General features: G+C 43.2%; 1 protein-coding gene across 1 annotated transcript in view; it reads right to left on the bottom strand.

Moving 5' to 3' along the window:
* The window catches only part of EXOC4 (exocyst complex component 4), a 750,505-nt gene that overhangs the window by 103,893 nt on the left and 625,004 nt on the right, over window positions 1-21,608 (bottom strand). The window contains exon 14 of the mRNA XM_042925097.1: window positions 14,075-14,253. Within this exon, the coding sequence (XP_042781031.1) occupies window positions 14,075-14,253 (179 nt within the window). The remainder of the gene's footprint in view (window positions 1-14,074; window positions 14,254-21,608) is intronic.

Below are 21,608 nucleotides of genomic sequence, written 5' to 3'. Positions count from 1 at the left end.
GTACCCTGGTATCACTGTTTAAAGACTGTACCATAAAAGGCCAAGTGTCATCACAGTTCTCGAGTGAAGTTTTATATTGCCGTAAAAATTGTTGCAAGAGACTCTCTTAGAGGAAATGGACAGGTTGTCAGGGGACCCCCAGAGTTTCCAATGAAGGAAGAGGATATGGGGCCACCGTATTCTGATCCTTTGTTTAGGCTGTCTCACCTAAAGCTCCCAGGGATTCCTCACTATCAAGAGAACAGTCCCAGTCTTATTTAGAAAATAGCACAACTACATGACAGTGTCCAAGATAAAACCTGGACTAAAAGGTAAACACCTAAAACTGTGTGCTACAGATCAGTTCCAAAGCCTGGAGAAAGTATACACTTCTTTTGGAAAGAATTCACTAAGAACCACAGAGAACTGAATGTTTTTCAGACTTAGAATGTTAAGATTCTCAATAATGAGCTATATATAGAAAGCGATATTGTTTGAACTGGCACTTCTCCCCCAGGTATTAGGCTAACGACTTTATCATTTTTCCTTTCAGGAAGTTTCTCACATAAAGACAATCTTTATATACAGAGACCCACTTACATAGCTTATCATCACCTTTACCGAGGTTCTATAATATAATAATTCCGATAATACCTCGTCTTGTCTTCTAACAACATCAGGCTTCATAATACCTCACCTTTGCCATGCGCTGTGTGTTTTAGAAGAATGAGGCTCCAAAGAGATCTAGAACACACACATACTGGAAAATAAAAAGAAGAAAAAAGACGAGGGGGAAACCCTCAATGGCAATTAAAATCAGTAGTTCTCCAGTACAACGTCCCAATGCCAGTTAATACAGACATTTCCAATAACTTTAATCTTTAAGTGCTGATTGTCAAAAAAAAAAAAAAAAAAATCAAGTTTGCGTTTCTTAGAAGACAAGAGGGAAGAAAATGACTTGTCATATCTGACTGGTTAGGAAATATAAAATCCAATTCTGAAGAAGGAGAGATAAGAAAAGCACTGTGGAAGTGCCATCAGCTTAGCAAACACTAAATAATGAACAACGCAGAGACTGTCCAGCATGATAAAATACTCTATTAGAGGGACTGTTTTTAAATGAGTGATAATTGTGGCACATCCACAGTGAAAGGTTATTGAATTTTTATCTGTAGCAAGAAGCTTTTGACAGACGTGCTGAAAAGTCACCTACAAACAGTACCTTCTTCAGATGAATTTGACCAAAGGGGTTTTCCGGCATGTGACATCTTTCTGACATTTACAGGATTTTTGCTTCCTTGAAGAATCTGATCAGATATTCTCGGTTTCCAGAAAGACACTTGGGTTTTTCATCACTCTTATAGAAAAGTCCTCATTATGCTTCCTTTCATAACAATTGGATTAAGTTGTTAGTTAGGGACCACAGTCAAATCCACCCGGGATTCAATGACCAGAGCTCAAAGATGTTAGTGTGCAGAATTAACTGCTGTTAATAAACAACACTGTGTCTTAGGGCCCTGCACCTGGCATGTCCCTCCATCTCCTGTGAAGAAAGAGGTCTTTTACATTTTTCTTGTATGATTTCTAATACTGGATATAAGCTATAGTACTGAATTCAGGACAATAAAGTAAAAGAGAACCTTTCCCTAAATCCATGACTACAAAATTTGGCTCCAGGACAGATCCTTGTCGGGGGTGGTAGGGGTACAGCTTTTAAGCTTCACCTTCTTAAAACGGGTGAAATGTCAGGATCATTTATCCCCATGTCCCCTTTTAAAGCACACTCAATGCCATTCACACCAGGAGGCGGCATCACACCCATCTTGTTGTAATTTTGGGAGACAGTCGAAGAAGAGCACTATCTCTGCGGGGAAACAGAGGCACGCCGGCTTGGCGTTCTGAGGCACAGCAGTAGCAGGTGATTGTATTGTTTTTCTAGGCACCGTCGTCTGCACTCTGACAACAGTCAGGCTTTAGTCTAGATTTTGTCACCATCCCATTTGACCTCGGGCCAATGGTCAAACTTCTGTTTCACGATCATGCTTTGTGAAACTGAGAGAATGAAGACTGGCCCGTCAAAGCTTCAGGCAGGGATAAGGGATTAAGAATTAATGGTTACAAAGGACCTTGAAAGTGTGAAATGCAATCTAAATGTTGAGTCCATTCCCGTCATCGTGATGCCCTTTGGGACTGTCGCATGCACACACGATTCGCACATAGCGCCCCGTTGCTACGCTTTACTGGGGCTGGCAGTCTGGAAAGGGTCCTTATGCACTATTGATTAATAAGTAAGCTGTCTGAAAAAGCATATCCAGTTTACATTTAGAACATTTTTCTAAATTCAATCTCCACAGATGGTGATTTCTTCCATTAAATCTGGGCCAGCCCTCTATTCTCTTTGTTTTTCCTGTCAGGATTCGTCTCTCCTACCCACTCAACTCTGCAGCATACCTAAACTCAGTTTCAAGGGTGAAGAAATTAAGAGACATACTCTTTTTCTAGTGAGGAGTTCATTAAGTCATGGTTAGTGGGCTTATCTCAAGTTTTAAAGCACCCAACTATCTCAGGGCTTTTCTAGATAAGAGCTCAGATTGAATAGTACAATCAGTGCCTTCAGGTACAATCTTTCACTCGATTCTCATTAGAAGAGGTTTCCTATTTGGCAGCCAAATCAGTCCCCTTAGGTTTTGTTTCGCTCAAGTCCTGTTGCCCTAACAGCTACTCCTCACCTCAGCTCGGGTGGGGGCTCAGGTAATCCTGCGTTTCCACTATTCTTCTCTGTCTGGCTCTGTCATTTCGGGAGGCCATTTTAGAGCCCTCCCTTGTTTTCCAACTTCTTCCGGCCTCCTCCTTTTCCCAAAGATTTTCAATTTTATTTCTTCTTCCGGTTTCCACTTTGGAGTTTTGCTTGAAGATACAATCATTCAGCTGGAAGCTCCCAGCCACCATACTTAAGTCTCCATGATATTACCATATTTTAATAAAATATTTCCCTTATGGATACAAATGTTGGCATTTTCAAAGAAACAGCCACATAATTCTTTATGGAGAGATACTCAGAGCTCCATAATTACACTGAAATGCCCACAGCACTGGCCTTCTATAGCTTCACAATTGATAATCACCTCTGAGCTGAGGGAGGTCGGGTACTGCTTCCTAATCAGTATGCAGACAGGACCATGAACTCTACAGATGACCAGCTGATTGACAAGAAGGGAATTGTTTCTGGTTCTGTCTTTAAATAATAACAGAGTCCTCTTTTCACAGTTTTGAAGACCAAAAAGGGTATCTCTTTGAGATTCAACTCTGGCTTCTCAGATGGGCACTTGTACACAGAGGCGACTTTCAGACGCAGGTCCATTCTCAGACACATCCCATGACCTCTGAAACACTGGGGAACCCTGTGGACTGAGAGCCGTGATTTACTAGAAATGATTCGGGAGCACAGATGTTAGAGTTTTAAACGCAACCAACCGTAGGACTTGAGATCAAAGAGGAGCTGGGAGGGGCGGGAGGAAAGTCTAGGCCCAGCACTAAGGGAGGAGAGCGATGAGTGAGAGCTCTAGTGAGAACACTGAGAGTAGCGACCTCGGGAACCCCATATGGAGTCCCCACAACACCCTGCTAACAGCTCCCAAGTTCATCATCTCATTTAATGGCTATGGCCACCCAAGGAGTATGTATCACGGTTTCTATTTGACAGGTAAAGACACCTTTTTAGCTCAGAGAGGCTAAATAAATTCCCTGTGGTGATATAACCCCCTTCACGTGTCCCCAAGTGTACCTGACTTCAAAGTCACATATGTGCTGTCTGCGTCCTAGACCAGGAGAAGTACCGGAAAGAGTCTCTGAACTAAAAGAACATCGTAGGTATTCAGGGACAGGCAAAAATGGCCACAAGTCAGGAGCCACGTGAGGGCACTCAATGAGAGGAAAGGGAACCACAGGGTGGAAATGTTAAGAGGGCTGACCATTGTGTATCAGTGCTTAAAGTGTACTGAAAGCAAAGAAACATGGATCAGCCTGAAGCTGGAACGATAATTAGCAGTAAGAGCGCACAGCACATCAATGCGGAGAAAGAGCTGGAGGGGTCCAGATGGTCTTTGTCATAAAATGAGAGAGGCACCAGCATCTCTACTGTTAGTGACAACAGGGTTTCAACAGAGTCCTACGAATCGGTGAGCATCCTGAGCACAGGGGCTTTTCACACAGTCCGTCCTTAGGATGAATTTCAAGCAGTTTATAAACAACAGAGTACAATGAAGACTGAAAGTGAACAAAACAGAATCATCGCAAAATCGTCATTTGGTGTTTTTACTCCTACAAAACATATGATTAGTTGTGAAACTGGGTACAACATGGAAACGGACTTGGGACATTATTTTCAAAAGTGAGAAAAGCACATACAGAACTAGAAGCAGCGTCAATTAGGTAAGATCAAAATAAATTCGGAGTCGGACAGTGGACAGGAAACTCACGAACAAGATGTAAGGCCAGGGGTAATTGAATTTTCTCGGTAAAAATGAAATTAACCAAAGGCAGCGAATGTGGGCAGCATCACTGATAGAGGAAGGAAGGTGAGAGTGAGGCCACAGAAGGAAAGCCAGTTTAAGAAAATGACTACTGGCAAGACTAAAAACTGATTATGGCACAGAAAGCCTGACCTCAGAAAGACGAGGAGGGAAACGAAACATGCAGGGTCGGACTAAGCAATGCCTGGTGAGGAGCTGTCTGATAACAGTCTACAAATATTTGAAACTTGTAAATACCGAAGCAAGAGAGGAATTAGCACGCGTGGAGTTCTAATTAAAAATAATCAGATGAAATTATGGCAGGGAAAACTCTGGCTTAATAGTTTGACAAACGCAAAGCTGAAACAGGACAGCGTCCCATGAGATCTTGGCTAGGGACATTTTTATTCTCATTTGTGTCAACACAGGAAAACAAACAGCAGTAGGTGTGAGTATGTGGAGGGGTCCACGTTTTATCTTACGTTTGCCAGTAAGGCAGAAAAAGCCCACGATAGTGAGCTCCAGCATGGGAGAATTCATATTCCATCTCCTAGAAAATGTTAAATTATAGTAGGCAATGCATAAAGGCCTCCTGGGACACCACAAAACTACGTATGTGAGGGATGGGAGTATACAGACACCTGGACCTATTCCATCTTTATTTTCAGTGATACAGTTGACTTGTAAACACTTCCACATTCAATCAATTGGTTTGGCAATTGCAGTCTTTCGTGTTAAGAGAGACAAGGATTCCTTGTGCCCTTCTCCTTTGGCTGTCCTGAGAAGGGTAGGAGGAATGGCTTTATTCATTTATTTATTTTTTAACTAAAAAAAAATTTTTTTTAAACATTTATTTATTTTTGAGACAGAGAGAGACACAGCATGAACGGGGGAGGGTCAGAGAGAGAGGGAGACACAGAATCTGAAACAGGCTCCAGGCTCTGAGCTGTCAGCACAGAGCCCGACGCGGGGCTCGAACTCACGGACCGCGAGATGGTGACCTGAGCCGAAGTCGGCCGCTTAACCGACTGAGCCACCCGGGTGCCCCGGAATGGCTTTATTTTTAACCCAATTTGACACACAGTTTGACGAGCTAAATGCTGCTAAGCAGAAGTGGGTTGTTGTCCTGACTCTGGCATAGACTCAAAGTGCATTTTGTGTCTGGTGTTCTTGTCCATTAAATGGGAAGTCATGTTAATCCCAAGCTTTTGAGAACAGAAGAACTAACAAAGTAACTACAGAGAATTTCCCCAATATAAAGAGGAAGAGATATCAAAGAAGACATGGGGGGGGGGGCGCACGGGGAGGGGCTCTAAATCAGTGTTTTTCCATCCCGGCTATTTGTTGAATCACTTGAGGAGATGATAAAAAGCACAGTAGCACAGTAGTCTAGGCATCTCTCCCAGAGGGTGTGAGCGAAAGCTCTCTAGGTCATTCTAATAGAAGCCAAGGTTGAGGAGCAATCCTTTAAAACACTGGTTCTGGACCTCTGATCTGACTGGTTTGGGAACGCTCAGGCCACACCTTGGAACAATTAAATGAAAAATCTCTGAGAGCGGGGCCCAGCATCAGGATGAGAAAAGCTCTCAACTGATTACAACTGATGTGAGGCCAACTTTGAGAAGTACATTTCTCAGGAAGCCAGTCTCACTCATACACAGGTTTTGAGTCAACATTGCACATTAGAACCTAATGAACATGGGTTAAGACTTTTTAATAAAGAAAATTCAGATAACTCTTTTCATCTCAGCACAGCTTTGTCTGAAATAGGATTGTGTAGGTTTCTTTTTTTTTTAAATTTTTTTAATGCTTATTTATTATTGAGAGACAGAGAGACACAGAGCACGAGCAGGGGAGGGGCCGAGAGATGGAGAGACACAGAATCTGGAACAGGCTCCAGGCTCTGAGCTGTCAGCATGGAGCCTGACGTGGGGCTCGAACTCACGGACCGCGAGATCATGACCTGAGCCGAAGTCAGGCGCTCAACCGAATGAGCCTCCCAGGCGCCCCAATTGTGTAGGTTTCTTAGGGACTGTTTAGCACACATGGTAACTAAGAAGTAGCTATAGGCCCTAATCAAGTGGCTCAGGGTAGAAAAAACAGCTCCTCTCACACACAGACTTTCAGACCCACAAGATTATATAATCTATATCAACCGCATAATTGTTTAAGGTAGATAACTATTTTTTTTTTTTTAGCAGCGATTCAACTTGCCCAAACATTGAGCTTACAATAGATGCATTCATTCATCATGTTAAAAAATAGTCACCACGAAGATACACAGAACAGTTTGTGGTGGATAAGTGGAAAGTCGATCCAGAATTCAGAAGGAACTGTCTAGAGAGGACTACATGAATTGGAGGCATAAAAATCAATCCCAGAACATCATCAGTGATAAGTCACACTGATAGGAATTATTCTTGAAAACGATTTGATGAGAATAGCACTTTATCTCTGTGGTTTTCCTTCCCCAAACCCATAAGCTCAGTCTCATCACGAAAAGAGATTAGGCAAACCCATACTGAAGGACGTTCTGCAAAATACCTGACCACTTGTCCTTTCAAAGCAGTCACAGTCATCAAAAGCAAAGAAAGGCTAGGAAGCTGTCACAGTCTAGATGCACTCAAAGAGACATAATGACTAAATATATTATATCCTGGAGGGTATCCTGGAACGCAAAAAGGACATTAGGTAAAAACTAAGGAAGAGTCTCATAAAGTAAAGACATTAGTTAATAATAATAATAATAATAAGGTATCAATACTGGTTCATTAGTTGTGAGGAGTGTGTCAGTACTCATGTGAGATGTTAACAGTCGGGAGAAATGGGTGTGAGACGCAAGGAAACTCTGACATTTCTGTCACTTTACTCTGAATCTAAAGCTCTTCCGAAATAAAAATTCTAATAAAAAATCCATGCCTGGACCCCCACAATGGACATACTAGCATTCAACAGTGAATGGAGGTAAGGGATTATATGAGCAGCTGGAGTCTTCAGGAACCATGAGGGAAGAACAGCGACTGGAGAAAGGTCAGTGTACCAGCCAGGTTTGCAACACGCAAAAAAGGGAACCACAGTCATTTTATACTGGTTGACGTGAACGTTTCTAAAAATGATCACACAAATCAAATAATCAACCAAATTGTAACACAAACCATCTGATGGCGTGCGCGTTTGCCGATTATACAAAATTATATTCCTGCGACAGTAAAACATCTGTCCTGCCCTGTACCTGTGTTGGGAGACATGAAAGATGCTGAACCAATTATGTAAATATTAGCACAGGGCAGTGTTTCCCACAAGTTGTTCCATGGAAGAAAAGTCCTGTGAGGTGCTTTGTGGTGAGAGAATTCACTGCTAAGTTTGGGAAACACTGAAGTGCTGTAAATGTGGAGCATTCAAATGAGGAGCTGAATTTTGAGTTTTCTTTGAGTTTAATTCGCCACACAAGGGTAGGGGCTACTGGATAGGGCAGTGCAGTATCTCGAATATATTACCTAACATGGTAACAAGACAGGTGGAGCTTCTAAGTTAGGGAATACCCATAGAACAAAAATAGAGAGTGACAAATTCGAGAAATGTTCTCCTACCACTATGATGACATTCACAAGGGATACGTACAATAATCCTGTATATTTAAGGCCTAGAAATTCTGGTTACACACTGACAACGATGATCGGAAATGATCATAGGTTGGATGTTGGCATTAAAGTGCTTGCGTTTAAAAAAAAATGATGACCCTCCGGGCTGCTTTAATAGAAATACGGCATGAACGGCCTTGCTGGCACTGTCTTGGTCCCAGTCAAGACAATGATGCAGCGGAGAGAAAATTAAAGTGGGAATTTGAAGAGCTGGATCCATCCCAGTTCAGGCACAGACATGCAGCGTGACCATTCTGAAGCCTCGATTTCCTCGTGTGCAAAATAAGGGAGTTGGACCAGATGGTTTCTAAGATCCCTGGCAATAATTTCACTTCCAGAAAGAAGCATAATTTCACACACATATTCACTACAGCGTTATTTGCAACAGCCAAGAGTTGGAAGCAACCCAAACGTCCACTGACAGATGCATGAATTTTAAAAAGGTGGTATACACATACAATGAAATATTTTTCAGCCATAAAAAAGAAGGAAATCCTATCACATGCTACAACATGGATGAAGCTTGACGCCATTATGTTAAGTGAAATAAGCCAGTCACAAGAAGATAAATTCGGTATGATTCCAAATATGTAAGGGTATCTAAAGTCAAACTTCTAGAAACAGGAAGTAGAATGTGGCTCCCCGGGGCTGGGAGAGAGGGGAAATGGAGAATTGTTCAATGGGTATAGAGTTTGATGAAAAAGTTCTAGTGATCTGCTATACAATAATGTATTTAACACTTCTGTACTGTATGCTTAAAAACGGTTTTTACAATTAGAAAGGAAGTGGATAAATAATTGTGTAACTAATAGTACAATTCCAGAACCAATTCCAGGAACCAAAATTATGACATTTACTCAGTCTGGAGGTTAGAGGGATATTTTAACCTTTTGGTTTCTTAAACTGGAAAAGAGTAGGGTGTGGCATTTTATTGTGTATCATCCATGCATGTGGGTTCAGCAAGAACTTTGGTAATGAGGACTGCGAGCAGAGGTGGAGAAGCCTGGGTCAAAGTCACCTACAGAAGGGCCCACATTCACAAACAGCCAAGTCTCCATCCAAGAGAGTGTCAGTGAACTTGGGCTTGCTCTGGGCTCCTAATTCTCCCACATTTGGTTGCTCTTGATTCAGAGACTGGGATCCTCAGGCCAGAAGTCTTAGTCTATCTAATCTGTAGAGATGGGCAGGTAGGGGCCAGGGAAATATTTTCAGACACATTTAATATTTTACAGAGAAAACAGCCAACATTTAATTTCTGAAGAATACGACAGAAGAAAGAGGTTTAGACTGAAGCAAAGGGACTTTGGAGAAAGAAAGACAGAAAGAAAGAAAGAAAGAAAGAAAGAAAGAAAGAAAGAAAGAAAGAAAGAAAGAAAGAAAGAAAGAAAGAAAAAGACAGACCTCCCAGACGGTAAGGTTACTTGAAGAGCAGAATATGTAATCAAGGATGTTTTAGAATCTCTAATCCTGGAGATTTTTTTTACAGACGCCAAGCCAGAGAGGAGGCCCCCTGAGGAAGCAATGCAGACAGAATAAACCCTTGAGCCCTTTGTAGTCCTCTGTAGTCTATTTTTAAAAGCAACACATCCCTAAAACAAAAGGATACAATACAAAAGAACAGCATTAGTGTTCAAATTGAATACACTCCAATAATTTTTATGTAGGTCACATTTGCTGAGAATTTTCTTAACCATAACAGTTAATCTCAGAGTCTTTGTTTAGGATTTTTACACACAGCAGATATTACAAAGGGCAGATGTTATCTGGAATCTGTACTACAAGGCTGAAATTGTGATCAATGAGGGAAAATATGTATAAACCTAGATCCTGAACGCCCAGTGCTAACTATGATCCCGCTCAACTTCTTTGCACTGAAAATGTCCTGCATATAAAAGAGTTCTGGGAGTAGGAGACAGAGACTGAGGTACAGGTAGGGAGAAAAACAGACTCAGAAAACAAGATTTATACAAGGAGAATCAGAGAAACTCATGAAAGAAGGTCAAGCTGGGTCAACCCAAGACCTTTCTGGAACTGTTTCTGGAGCTCCTGGCAGAAATGCTCTTTTTGTCTGGGATCAAATAAATCCCGGGACTGCTGGTGGCCAAGGATGTTGCCATATACAAAGCGCCTGCCTGAGATGGAAAGGAATAAAGAGAAAATACCAGGAGACAGAAGAAGTGAGACAGAAAGCGGGAGGGAGAGAGAGTACAAAAGACCATGCAGAGGTGTGTAAGCATGTCTTGTAAACCTGGATCCAGCCACTCCTGAAGTCTTCTGATTAACCAGTTTTATGAGTCAATGCATTATTATTTTTTTTTTCTTTCAGTTAGTTTGTTTCTTTCACTGGAAAGAATTCTAAGTAGAACAGGCATAAGGAAGATGAGGGTGGTGGGGGTTACCTAAAGAAATGGAGCAGGAACTGAGGACTCCAGTAGGACAAAAGTAAGAACAGTGCCTTTGATGTAGACAGGACCTATTTGAGGGGAAGAGACCCTCTGAGTATAGAGAGACAGAGTGACATTTAGGCAAACACCAAAAGAAAAATTATCTTTGAAGAAATGGTCAACTTTGACCTCTTGGACAAATGGGCAACCATGTCCTACCTCTAAAAGGCAATACTCTCTTCTTTTTTGTTTTTTTAATATTTAGAAAATTTTGTATTTATTTGAGAGAGAGAGAGAGCATGAGCAGGGAGAGGGGCAGAAGGGGAGGGGAGAGAGAGAGAGAGAGAGAGAGAGAGAGAGAGAGAGAGAGAGAGAGAGAATGAATCCCAAGTGGGCAACACACTCATCATGGAGCCCAACATGGGGCTTGATCCCAGGACCCTGGGATCATAACCTGAGCTAAAACCAAGAGTCAGATGTTCAACCGACCGAGCCACCCAAGCGCCCACTATACTCTCTTCTGTATGACGTGGGATGTTTCGGGAGGGTGAGAGTCCTGCTGTACTGTCTGGACAAATATTCTACTATGAAAATAATTTTCTGCCAACTTGCTCTACTCTCTCACATTAATAGCTTCCGCATTATACCGAAGCCTGGTATTTACCATACCAAACGATGAACAGGATGCAGAACAAGAAATAAACCTACAATCTTTTCTGGATTTCTTCCCATCCTGCTGAGGATCCATAAGTGCTAGATAAAAGGCTGGCATTCCCTTCATGTTATCCAGTCTCTGGATTTGGAAACGCTTTTGTTGAGGTGATCATTTAGTTCACTTTTCAAAAGAATAATAAAGACCTGTCCCTTATTCCCTTTCTAGAGTCACACTGACATGGGGCAATCAAAGTAACCCATTATCAGAGAATTCCCTGCATTGCTCAAATTATAAACATCAATGGGCACCTCTCCTGGGAATTCGAAGAACAGACGAGTGTGGGTGAGCTAGGCTCGTTGTTAGTGGAATAAACCAGATTTGCTTGGTGCTTTGTTTTAGCAAAGACAACATAAGTAGTGATTATAGTTCACTTGGGTTTTGTACTGATCATCAAAATGCTGACAGTCACTTAAATCACTCACTGGGTGGAATAATCACCGTGAAAGGAACCGAGAGAGTATAACTTATAATAATGGAACTGAGCACAGGAGACAAAGTATTAATGGGTGTGGTCGAAGAGATCTTTGTCAGAATAACAGAGATGATTAAAGGCAAGAATTAGACATCAAGTGTACTAGGGACTCTCAGTGACATGAAGACAACAGCTAAATTGTGCAATTGCAAACTTGAGCGTAACTCAGAGAACATCTTTCTCTTTTTGAAAACAGATGATGCCAGGTTAGCCCGGCAGTGGCTTGCTGTAGAGGTTATGTACTGTCTTGCTGTGTAAAAACCCTTTTAAAATGGACAGAACAGAAATCTGGAATGCTGAGCCACTGAAATAAGCGATTGCATTATTAAACATTAGATGTTGATGGCCCACCAAGCGAGAGGACCCCTTCCAATCATCACTAATAAGCCAACCCAACCAGCCTGGCATTTGTAAGGGTCAAAGGAAAAACCGGGAAAAGAAGCACGGGGTCCCTTTAGGGGACTGTTTATTTGGCAATTATCAAAAGGGCAATTAGCTCTGACTTTTCTTTGTGGTGGAGTGGGGTGGGACTGGGAGATAAAACGGATAATTTAGACAACTGCTTGTAACAGATTGCCTGATAATGACAGGATTAGCAAGTTGAGGGCCTTTCAAGGATATCTACAGATCTGCGCAGGCCCAACACTGTGCCCAAACTATCCAATTCTTATAGATTCTGAGAATAAATATGTATAATTTTATCCTCAGAGAAAAAGTAATGCTAAATAATAAAAAGTATAAAAATAAAAGTATAAATAAAAAGTAGTATTTCAAGAGGATTTCTAAAGCAGAGTTTATAATCTTGCTCAAAGCTCCTTCCTTCTGTCCATTTTCCCCACCTGCTACTGACCTTCAGGATAGCTACCCAATCAGCATGAGACCAGTTAAGCAGTGAGCATTCAAGGGACTCCGAGACTCTCTGGGTCCATATGGCAGGGGAGAATTTACCCCTGTGAGTTTCAGCCACACCTCTTCCCATCTCTAGGCTGGAAACCGTGGTTAATCAAATAATGACTTTTCAAAAGACAATGATAATAACTTACACTGAAGTTCAGTCCAAACAATGCAAGTATTTTCTAATTATCTCCTAACATTAACTCTAATATTAAGTTCAAAGCCGATCGTTTCTTTCATGTTATTGCTGTTATGTTACTTTTTTCTGTTGTTTATTTATGCACTCAAATCTGTCAGTGCCTTTATTCCTTCTTCCCATCATTTTTCCTTTGCTTTTATTTTAACTGCCTAACACATACTTCTGAACTAATGCCTTTAAAAAAAAGGATTTATTGGGGTGCCTGGGTGGCTCAGCTGGTTAAGCGTCTGACTCTTGACTCAGCTCAGGTCATGAACTCACACTTTGTGGGTTTGAGCCCCGTGTCTGGCTCTGTGCTGACAGTGCAGAGCCTGCTTGGGATTCTCTCTCTCCCTCTCTCTCTCTGCCCTACCTCTCCCTTTCTCTCTCCCTCTCTCTTTCAAAATAAATAAATAAGGGGTACCTGGGTGGCTCAGTAATTTAAGCATCTGACTTTGGCTCAGATCATGATCTCATGGTTTGTGAGTTTGAGCCTCATGTCGGGCTCTCTGCTGTCAGTGTACAGCCTGCTTCAGATCCTCTGTCCCCCTCTCTCTCTGCTCCTCCCCTGCTCATTCTCTCTCTCTTTCTCTCTCTCTCAAAAATAAATGAACACTAAAAAAGATAAACTTAAAAAAATTTTAAATTTAAAAAATACTTATTTTATAGTTATTGAATAAAGTTTATGGGCCTTAAAGTTTTCAAATGATGTCTCTCAGAGTCAATGGTCCTCAATGGAAAAAAGTTTCCTGTTTTTATTTCATATCCTATACGTTCCTTTCCTTGAATCCTATAGTTATCTCTCATCCATCTCTTTCTGGGAATAACTGTTTTTCCCATTTTTTTATTTCCTAGCATCTTCGTCACTTCTATTATTCTCTTGTTAGACACTTTTTCATTAAAATGAAAACATCAGCTGTGTGCTCAGTTCTGAGATACTGTTTCCATCCTTGAGAAGTTATTGTGAGGAGGGCAAAGGTATTGCTTTCTGTTCCTGAGACACAATGGTGTGTTCTTACACGATTTTATGTTTCGAAGGTTTAACATCAAGCTATGTGAACACGAACCTTTTTTGGCCTTCCACGTCTCACACAGGAAAGCCAAGATTTCGTCCTTTAGAAGAACCACAAAGGATGTAAGGCGCAGCCCAAGCAGAATTCTTGCACGGATCTAGCACAGACCTTCTGACAACCTGACCGTCCCTCATATGGGGACATGTACACGCACTCACATTTCCAATGAAACTACTCAGTCTAGTTCCTCTGCTGTCCCCAAAACAGCCGCCATGATAGATACTTACTCTGGGATGTAGAAAGATTGGAGAAAGCTGACTTTGTTCGACCTGCTAACCATTCCAGGCTTTCATGCATGTTGGCCAAAGCTTTGAGGTCACTGACATCACGGAGGATGTCTTGCGGAGGGATTAATTTGTCACCCAGGTTCCCAATAAGAACTTCTGACTCCTTACCAAAGGCTGCCCTGAAAAACAAATCAGAAACATACTTCACACACAGCACAGAAAAGAGAGGGGGTGGGCAGTACTTTTTAAGGCATGCCTAGCACTGTGTTATTTGTTATAGTCGCTATTTCATAGCATGCTATTTTTCCTATAAGTTTAGCAAACTACCGTATACCTGCTTAAAATTACTCTAATTGGAGAAAGATGGTTCTTAGAAGAATGAAGTTCCCCTGACGCTTATACCTTCAACAGGAACCGGCATGGACCTGACCTAGACAGCGATGGTCGCCGGGGATGGCTTTGATGGCTGCTCTCTTGTGGGTACGTCCTTGCCTCTTCTGTTATGGATGTTGCTGAACAACATTAAAAATGTACACGGTTGAAGGTTATTGTAATACATAAAACCACCAAGTTAATCAGCTAGAAAATGTTTTAGAATGTTCAAAAGCAAAGAGGGTCCAGCCTCTTAAGAGAGCAGATTATAGTTCAGACGGACAGGCCTCGTTCATTCACTCATTTACTTGTTCTAAAAGGGATCTGAAGCGAATGAACTACAAAGCATTAAGCTATGTGTTATTCGAAAAGAGAAACCAGTAAAAATCAATGCTGGATCCTCTGACTGGAAAAATAGAGTCAGGTGGTCTTTGCACAAATCTGTGTCCTCATGATATTTTGGTGGTGGCGGGGGCGGGGGTGCTGAAAAACCAAATTCTGTGGGCTCACAGAAGGAGGGGGCAGAGGGGCCCCTGGAGACCATACAGCAATGCCCTTGCACATGTGCAGAAACGGAGGCCCAGAGGTGAACCGTTTTGCCCAAATAACACACAAGGGGCAGAGCTGGGACTCAGTCTAATTCCCACAGTGCCCTTTCTTTCAAAAAGACAGAGGGCCGATGTGACAGAAGACGACCGAGGACGCTAGGGAGAAAAATCTGGTCTTTTAGGGCAAGTTCCATGCAGGTGAGTAAGCAGAGTTGCGGCTGGTGGAGGTTGGAACAGGCACCTGGAGAGTTTTCTGTAAGTCTCAAGGCTTTTGAAACCTCAGAACACCTTAAGTGAGCAGGAGCAAAGGGTTTATTTAAGTAGAACAAACCGAACGAAGTGTCCAGCAGGCAGTGATTAGTAGCAGCTGACATACAGTCAGAAGGATGCTTAATTGACACATAGGCCCGTAGGGCCCAGCACTAGAGCAGAGGCTCCACGTTGAGAAAAACGCCTGCTGTGAATTAAATGCTTCATAAAAAAGGTTTACGCTGCCAAGTAGTGACTCGCCATTAGGCTTTTTGTTTCAACGGAGAGTTTCGAACGTTTTCGAATGTTTCGCGCATTTTTTAAGGAAGTCATAATTGGACGAGTCGGGTAAGCTGTGGTCCCGGAGGCAACACGTAGCCAGCCCAGGAACCTCGGAGCGTGCGTACGAGCCTTTACACAGAGGTCACGTAAAAAGGTCTTGGGGTGGGACCCAAAAGTTTGCGTTTCTAACTCGTTTCAGGCCCTTGTCTGGGAAGCACGCGTTCTTTGAGCACAAAGAGTTGCAGCCCAGGCTTCAAAGTCAGACAAAAGACACATCTGGGGCTGAATTCTCAGTCTGTCATTCACTGTGTGAATCGCCTTCGCTTCTCCGAACACCGTTAGCTAGGGGCGGTAGTGGTGTCCTCGTAGGAAGTAACGTAAAAATAGAGGGGATTTAAAAAGTCTTGACTGGGAAAATTTCAGTCATTACACACGCAGAGAGAAGCGTACAATAACCCCCCGTGTAGCCAATGCTCAGCTTCAATTATTAGCAACTCATGGTAAGTCTTAGTTCATCTATCCTCATCCACTCCCCATCTGCCTTGGAGTATTTTTGTTTGTTTTGTTTTGGAGAGATTGAGGGAGCTTGTGCCCACGCACATGAGAAAGCGAGGGGTCAGGGGTGGGGAGAATCTTAAGGAGGCTCAGTGCTCAGCGTGGAGCCTGACATGGGGCTCGATCCCATGACCCTGTGATCATGGCCCGAGCAGAAATCAAGAGATGGATGCCCCGGTGGTTTCGTAGGTTAAGCATCTGACTCTCGATTTCAGCTCGGGTCATGATCTCATGGCTTGTGAGTTCGAGCCCCCAGGTCGGGCTCCATGCTGATAACGCAGAGCCTGCTTGGGATTTGTTCTCTCTCTCAAAATAAATAAATAAACTTAAAAAAAAAAAAAACCAAAGAGTCGGACGCTCAACCAGCTGAGCCACCCAGGCGCCCCTCTCCTTGTCTTGCAGTATTTTGAAACAAATCATTCAGGTGATGGTAAGTGCATGGAACTTGGTAACAAGTTGTAGTTCTACCACTCTGGCCTGTTGAGATGGCTGGTTTATTTAGTGCCAACCCAGGGTGAGCTACGATGAATGAATTGAAATAGGTGAGTGATCAGAAGTAAATAAATTAGATCTCAAGGGCTCGTTTTACAAGTGGGGCCTTGTAACATCACGGCAAGTATCACTGTGTCTCGCAGTCCAGACTTGCCAGAATCTCCAAGAGGTAAATTACTGTGACAGAAGCCCCTGGTTGCCGAGCCAGTATCCATCATCCCATATGCCTTCTTAGTAAAAGGACCCTGGTATTGTTGGGGTCAGCAACGTATGCGACTTAAAAACAAAACAAAACAAAAACGCCCCTCAATTTCCCCGCCCTTGTGGCAGATGTAGCTCTAAACCGAAATCAGGAGGTGGGCTTCCGGGAAAGCTCTTTGAAGAGTCTTAGCTGGCCGGGGCCTCTTTTGCCTTCTCCCTTTCTGGAATGCAGTCGTGCTTCTTCGAACATCAGGTGAGTATGAGTATGAAAACAATGCTCAGAATGATAGAGGCCCAGGTGGGCGGTGTGCGTGCCCCAGTGTCACCACAGAGCTGCAATACGGCCGGAGACAATGCACTTCTGGGCTTCAAGTTACGGGAGGGACAGCGAAACCCTATTTGTTTAAGCCACTGCTATTCCAAGTTTCTGCTACCCCGCAACTAAATGCAATTTCTAACTGACACAATGATCTAATTAGCATACATGATGTCACGCTCAGAGAACTTTTCTGAATTTAGATATCCCGAAAATCAAGTTACAGGGAAAGGCAAAACAATGTCTCCTCCTTGCTTTGAGCCCAGCAGACAGTTATAATATCTTCCCTGTGGCTGTCATTCAGTCAAGTTGTAAATATTTAGTTTTCTTGATCTGTCCTTACGTATCAACTCTCCCAGCCCCTTAATCATCTTTGATAGATACAACACAAAAAAATGCCTCTGAGCTGGGTGGTTAAAAAGCAACAGGGGAGGCAAACAGCTTTGAAAATCAGGCTTGGAGGCATTTTCATGCATGTAGGTGTAACCCTGGGTGCAATGTGACAATCAAGACAAATGTATTTATGTGGAAGTCTAATCTGCTTGGGTGGGGCTCTCTGGGCCCCTGGGCATGTCTGTGGTGCACCTTCCAGCACTGGATGCCTATCCCATTTCCCTTTGGCTCACTCCGATTTGCTTAACCTCCTCCGACGGGAGAGCAACAGACTGAGGAAAACACAAACTGCCTCATGTTGAATACATAGTAGACATCTCATTTGACAGGAATCCATAATCACCCCCTAACAACCTGGAGAGAGCACAGAAACCATGACATTGAGGATAAATGATTGACAGCTAAAACTATTTCACACAAAAAATCATTCCTTCGAGGATTTGTGGGTGTCAAAGAGCTTGTGGATGGTTTTTATGTGTTACAATAACCTTAGGGGATGGCTTTAGTTGCTCGACTGTGGATCTTTTTCTAAACCCTCTAATTTATTAAATAAATCATGGTATATCCACACTGTGGAAAGCTATGCAGTCATTAGAAATTATATAGTAAAAAATACTTGCTACCACAGAAAAACGTTTCCTCTGGCTTATTTTTAACCATGATCTGCAGCCAAGTAAAACAAGCTGTTATAAAACTCTATGATATTAAAAAAGAAAATGATTATGTATCTATATGAACTAAAAAAGACTGGACTGGATATCTACATACCAAGATGTGCACTGTGTAACGAGATCATGCTTTGTGCTTCTCTGTATTTTCTATATTTTCTCCAGAGAACATGTATACTTTTTAGTTAAAAACAAAACCTGGGAGGGGCGCCTGGGTGGCTCAGTCGGTTGAACGGTTAAGTGTCCGACTTTGGCTCAGGTCATGATCTCACAGCTGGTGGGTTCGAGCCCCGCGTCGGGCTCTGTGCTGACAGCTCGGAGCCTAGAGCCTGCTTCAGATTCTGTGTCCTCCTCTCTCCGCTCCTCCCCCGCTCAGGCTCTGTCTTTCTCTCTCAAAAATAAACATTAAAACCAACAAACCCAAAAAAACAAAACAAAAAGACACACCGAAGTTGGTAACCCTACCACAAATGAACGAGAAAAATCTTTCAAAGGGCCATATCAAGAATTTTAGCATGGAAAACTGGAAGACATAGATACTATAGTTATTTTAACCAAACTGGGAGACAATGACCGGTCGGCTGGTCTGAAGGCTGGTGTGGGCTGTGGCTCTTGTTTGCTCAAGATGAGTCACTGTCCACCACAGAGGGTCTCACTGCCAGAATGCCTACCACCCAGCATCTGGGCCAATATTTCCAGATCCAAATTTCTACTCACTCTTCCTCTCCTGCTTGCTATGTGAGCACATTAATGAAGGAGCACATGACACATATTCGAGTGAAACGGCAACAGAACAATCATTACCTTGAGAAGGTGAAGTAACAGAAATTCAGAAGTAACAGGCACCCGCTAATTGCCCACAGACCATTTGTCAGAGCCGGGAACAGGAATCAGAACTCAAAGCTGTGTGTTTTCAGTACCGGGGCCCGTGTGAGGCGCCACCTTCATCATCAGTAGGCCAACACGCTCGCGTAGGAGCCCATGAAAAAACCACAGAAGTGTCGAGCCTGTTAAGCTTAATTTTAGCACACAATTATAATCTTTAAAAGCTTGATCTGACAAGAATTCATTTAGGAGATTTTGCCAAGAGTGTAAAACCTGTTTAATTTAATTTTACCACACAATTATAATCTTTAAGGAGGTCTATCTGACAAGAATTCATTTAAGAGAATTTTGCCGGAGATGCTGAAAATTGTCTCCGTTTAGTCTTTAAATAGTTCTGTTATCCGCTGAAATCTTAGCAAGGCAAAAAAAAAAAAAAAAAAAAAAAAAAATCTGCATTTTCAGCAGACTAAATGCATTTCTGAAAGAAACGCTGCAAATAGTTTCAACATGATTGACCTGCAGTTCTGGGCTATGTTTGATCACATGACATTGTATACTCAGACTCACTGCTTGCTCTCCCAGCAAATCTCCCCCAGTCTCCCACCGCGGCTTCACCCCTGCCGTGTGAGAACTGCCCCAGGAGTCAGGGAAACCCTGCCAGAGTGCCCTCCTCTCTGATCCAGGACAGGGCAGGGAGGAACCAGGACTGGCTCATATAGCGAACCAGACTCACGCAGACTTCTTGCACCTTCGAAGGGGCAGTGTTGTGCCCCCGTGCTGTAACAGCCACTTCCCCTGCCTGAAATGTTTCCAGAAGTACCGCTTTCCTCAAGGTCTTCCTCAACAATCCTGCTAATCCTGTTCGACCACGTTTCTGGACAAGAAACTCATTTTGCAGCAAAAGAAGTAAGGCAGAGCTGACGCTCCCGGAATTCAGGTCTTGTTGCATACCCAATCCCCCGGGGGTGGGGGGGTGGGGGGAGCTGGCCTGATGGAAGGGTTGGTCTATGTAGGATTCAGCTATGGTCCAGCTGGAAGGCAACATCTCTAAGGCTGGAGTGCTGAGGGCCTGACTCAGAGACCCACATAGAGTATTTTTCCCCCCAATGACAAGAAAATATGGGTCTGGGGACTAAGGAATAAAAGTAGGCATGGGCTCTCCTCTCTTATGGAGGGTCTACTCTTGCCTCACCCCCCCACCCCCCCCCACGTGGCACTAGGCCACTTTTCAGGTGTTCAGGAAGGAAGGTCTCCACCAGAGGATACAACAATGACCACAATAAATTGGTAGCAGAGACTGTCATATGGTTTTCTGGGCTTCTCACTACTGAGCCCTCAGGCAGAGAGGCGTTACTTTGATGCCTGGAATGACGGGCCTCAATTGCCAAGAGGGGGACATGTGTTGCTCCTGCACAATCAGGGCGGGCAGGACTACGTCAGATTCACTGGGCTCCATCTGAGTGTTTCCATGTCCATGGTGAAATTAGTGGAAAAACCAGGGCAGCCTAATAAAGGCAGAGCTGCTAAGAACTCAGGTCTCTCAGGAACAAAGACTCTATTCAATACATCCAGGTGGAGAACCCTGACCACCTGAGGTGCTGGCAGAGGGCGAGGGCACCATGGAATGGGTGGTTAGAAAAAGGAAGTCATCAATATCTGCTGCTGCTTCTGACCAGTTACAGGGGCTGTGGCAGCCTGCATATTTACGCATATATCAGCCAATGGTTTCTTTTTCTTTTCCACTCCCCCTACTACATTTTATTTACGGTAAAATATACATAACATGAAGCTGACCATTTAACCATTTTTAAGTATACAGTTCAATAGCATTAAGTACACTCACCACGTGCCATCATCGCTATCTCTTTCCAGAACTTTTCCATCATCCCAAACAGAAACTATTCCCATTAACCAGTAACTTTATTGCTGGACGGCGGGATCATAGGGTGATTCTGCGTTTAGCTTTTTCAGGGACTACCAAAATGCCTTCCACAGTGGCTGTACCATTTTACATTCCTACCAGCAATGCACAGGGGGTTCTAATTTCTCCATATACTTGCCAAAATGTGTCATTTTCTGGTTTTAAAATTTTTAATTAATTTTTAAATAACAGCCGTCCTAATGGGTGTGAGGTGGCATCTTCCCCACTCGTTTTATATGAGGAACTGGTAGTGATCAACATTCCAGTTTCATTCAGAGGTCACCAGATATGAGAAGTCACATCTGACCTGACCAGGGAGGACACCGGAAATCCTAGACTTGAGATTAACACACTGAGTGATGAGACAGACTCTCCCTTGCTGGGGGAGAGGGGGAAGGAATGCCTTAATAGGATGAATAGCAGCCTGGATGAAGCAGAAGGAAGAAGTTCTAAGCTACTGGCATAAAGGTAACAAGGATACAGAGTAACAAGTCCTAGGCCTGTTTACCCTAAGATCTATTCTTCACTTTTCCCTTCTCTGATCTATACTGGGGGTGGGGGGCAGGCAGGGGCCGACCCTTGTAGGCTGTTTTCCAGGTTCCCAGCTGGGTTGTGACAATGGGAGGCCCTAGGTCGGGGATGTTGACGGCCAAAGGCAAGGCGAAGGCAGGGCACTTATCCCCCTCCCTCTCGCCTTTGGGCGATGTCTCTG

Source organism: Panthera leo, chromosome A2 (assembly GCF_018350215.1).
Source record: "Panthera leo isolate Ple1 chromosome A2, P.leo_Ple1_pat1.1, whole genome shotgun sequence".
NCBI lineage: Eukaryota > Metazoa > Chordata > Mammalia > Carnivora > Felidae > Panthera > Panthera leo.
This window is presented reverse-complemented; position numbering and strand designations above follow the sequence as displayed.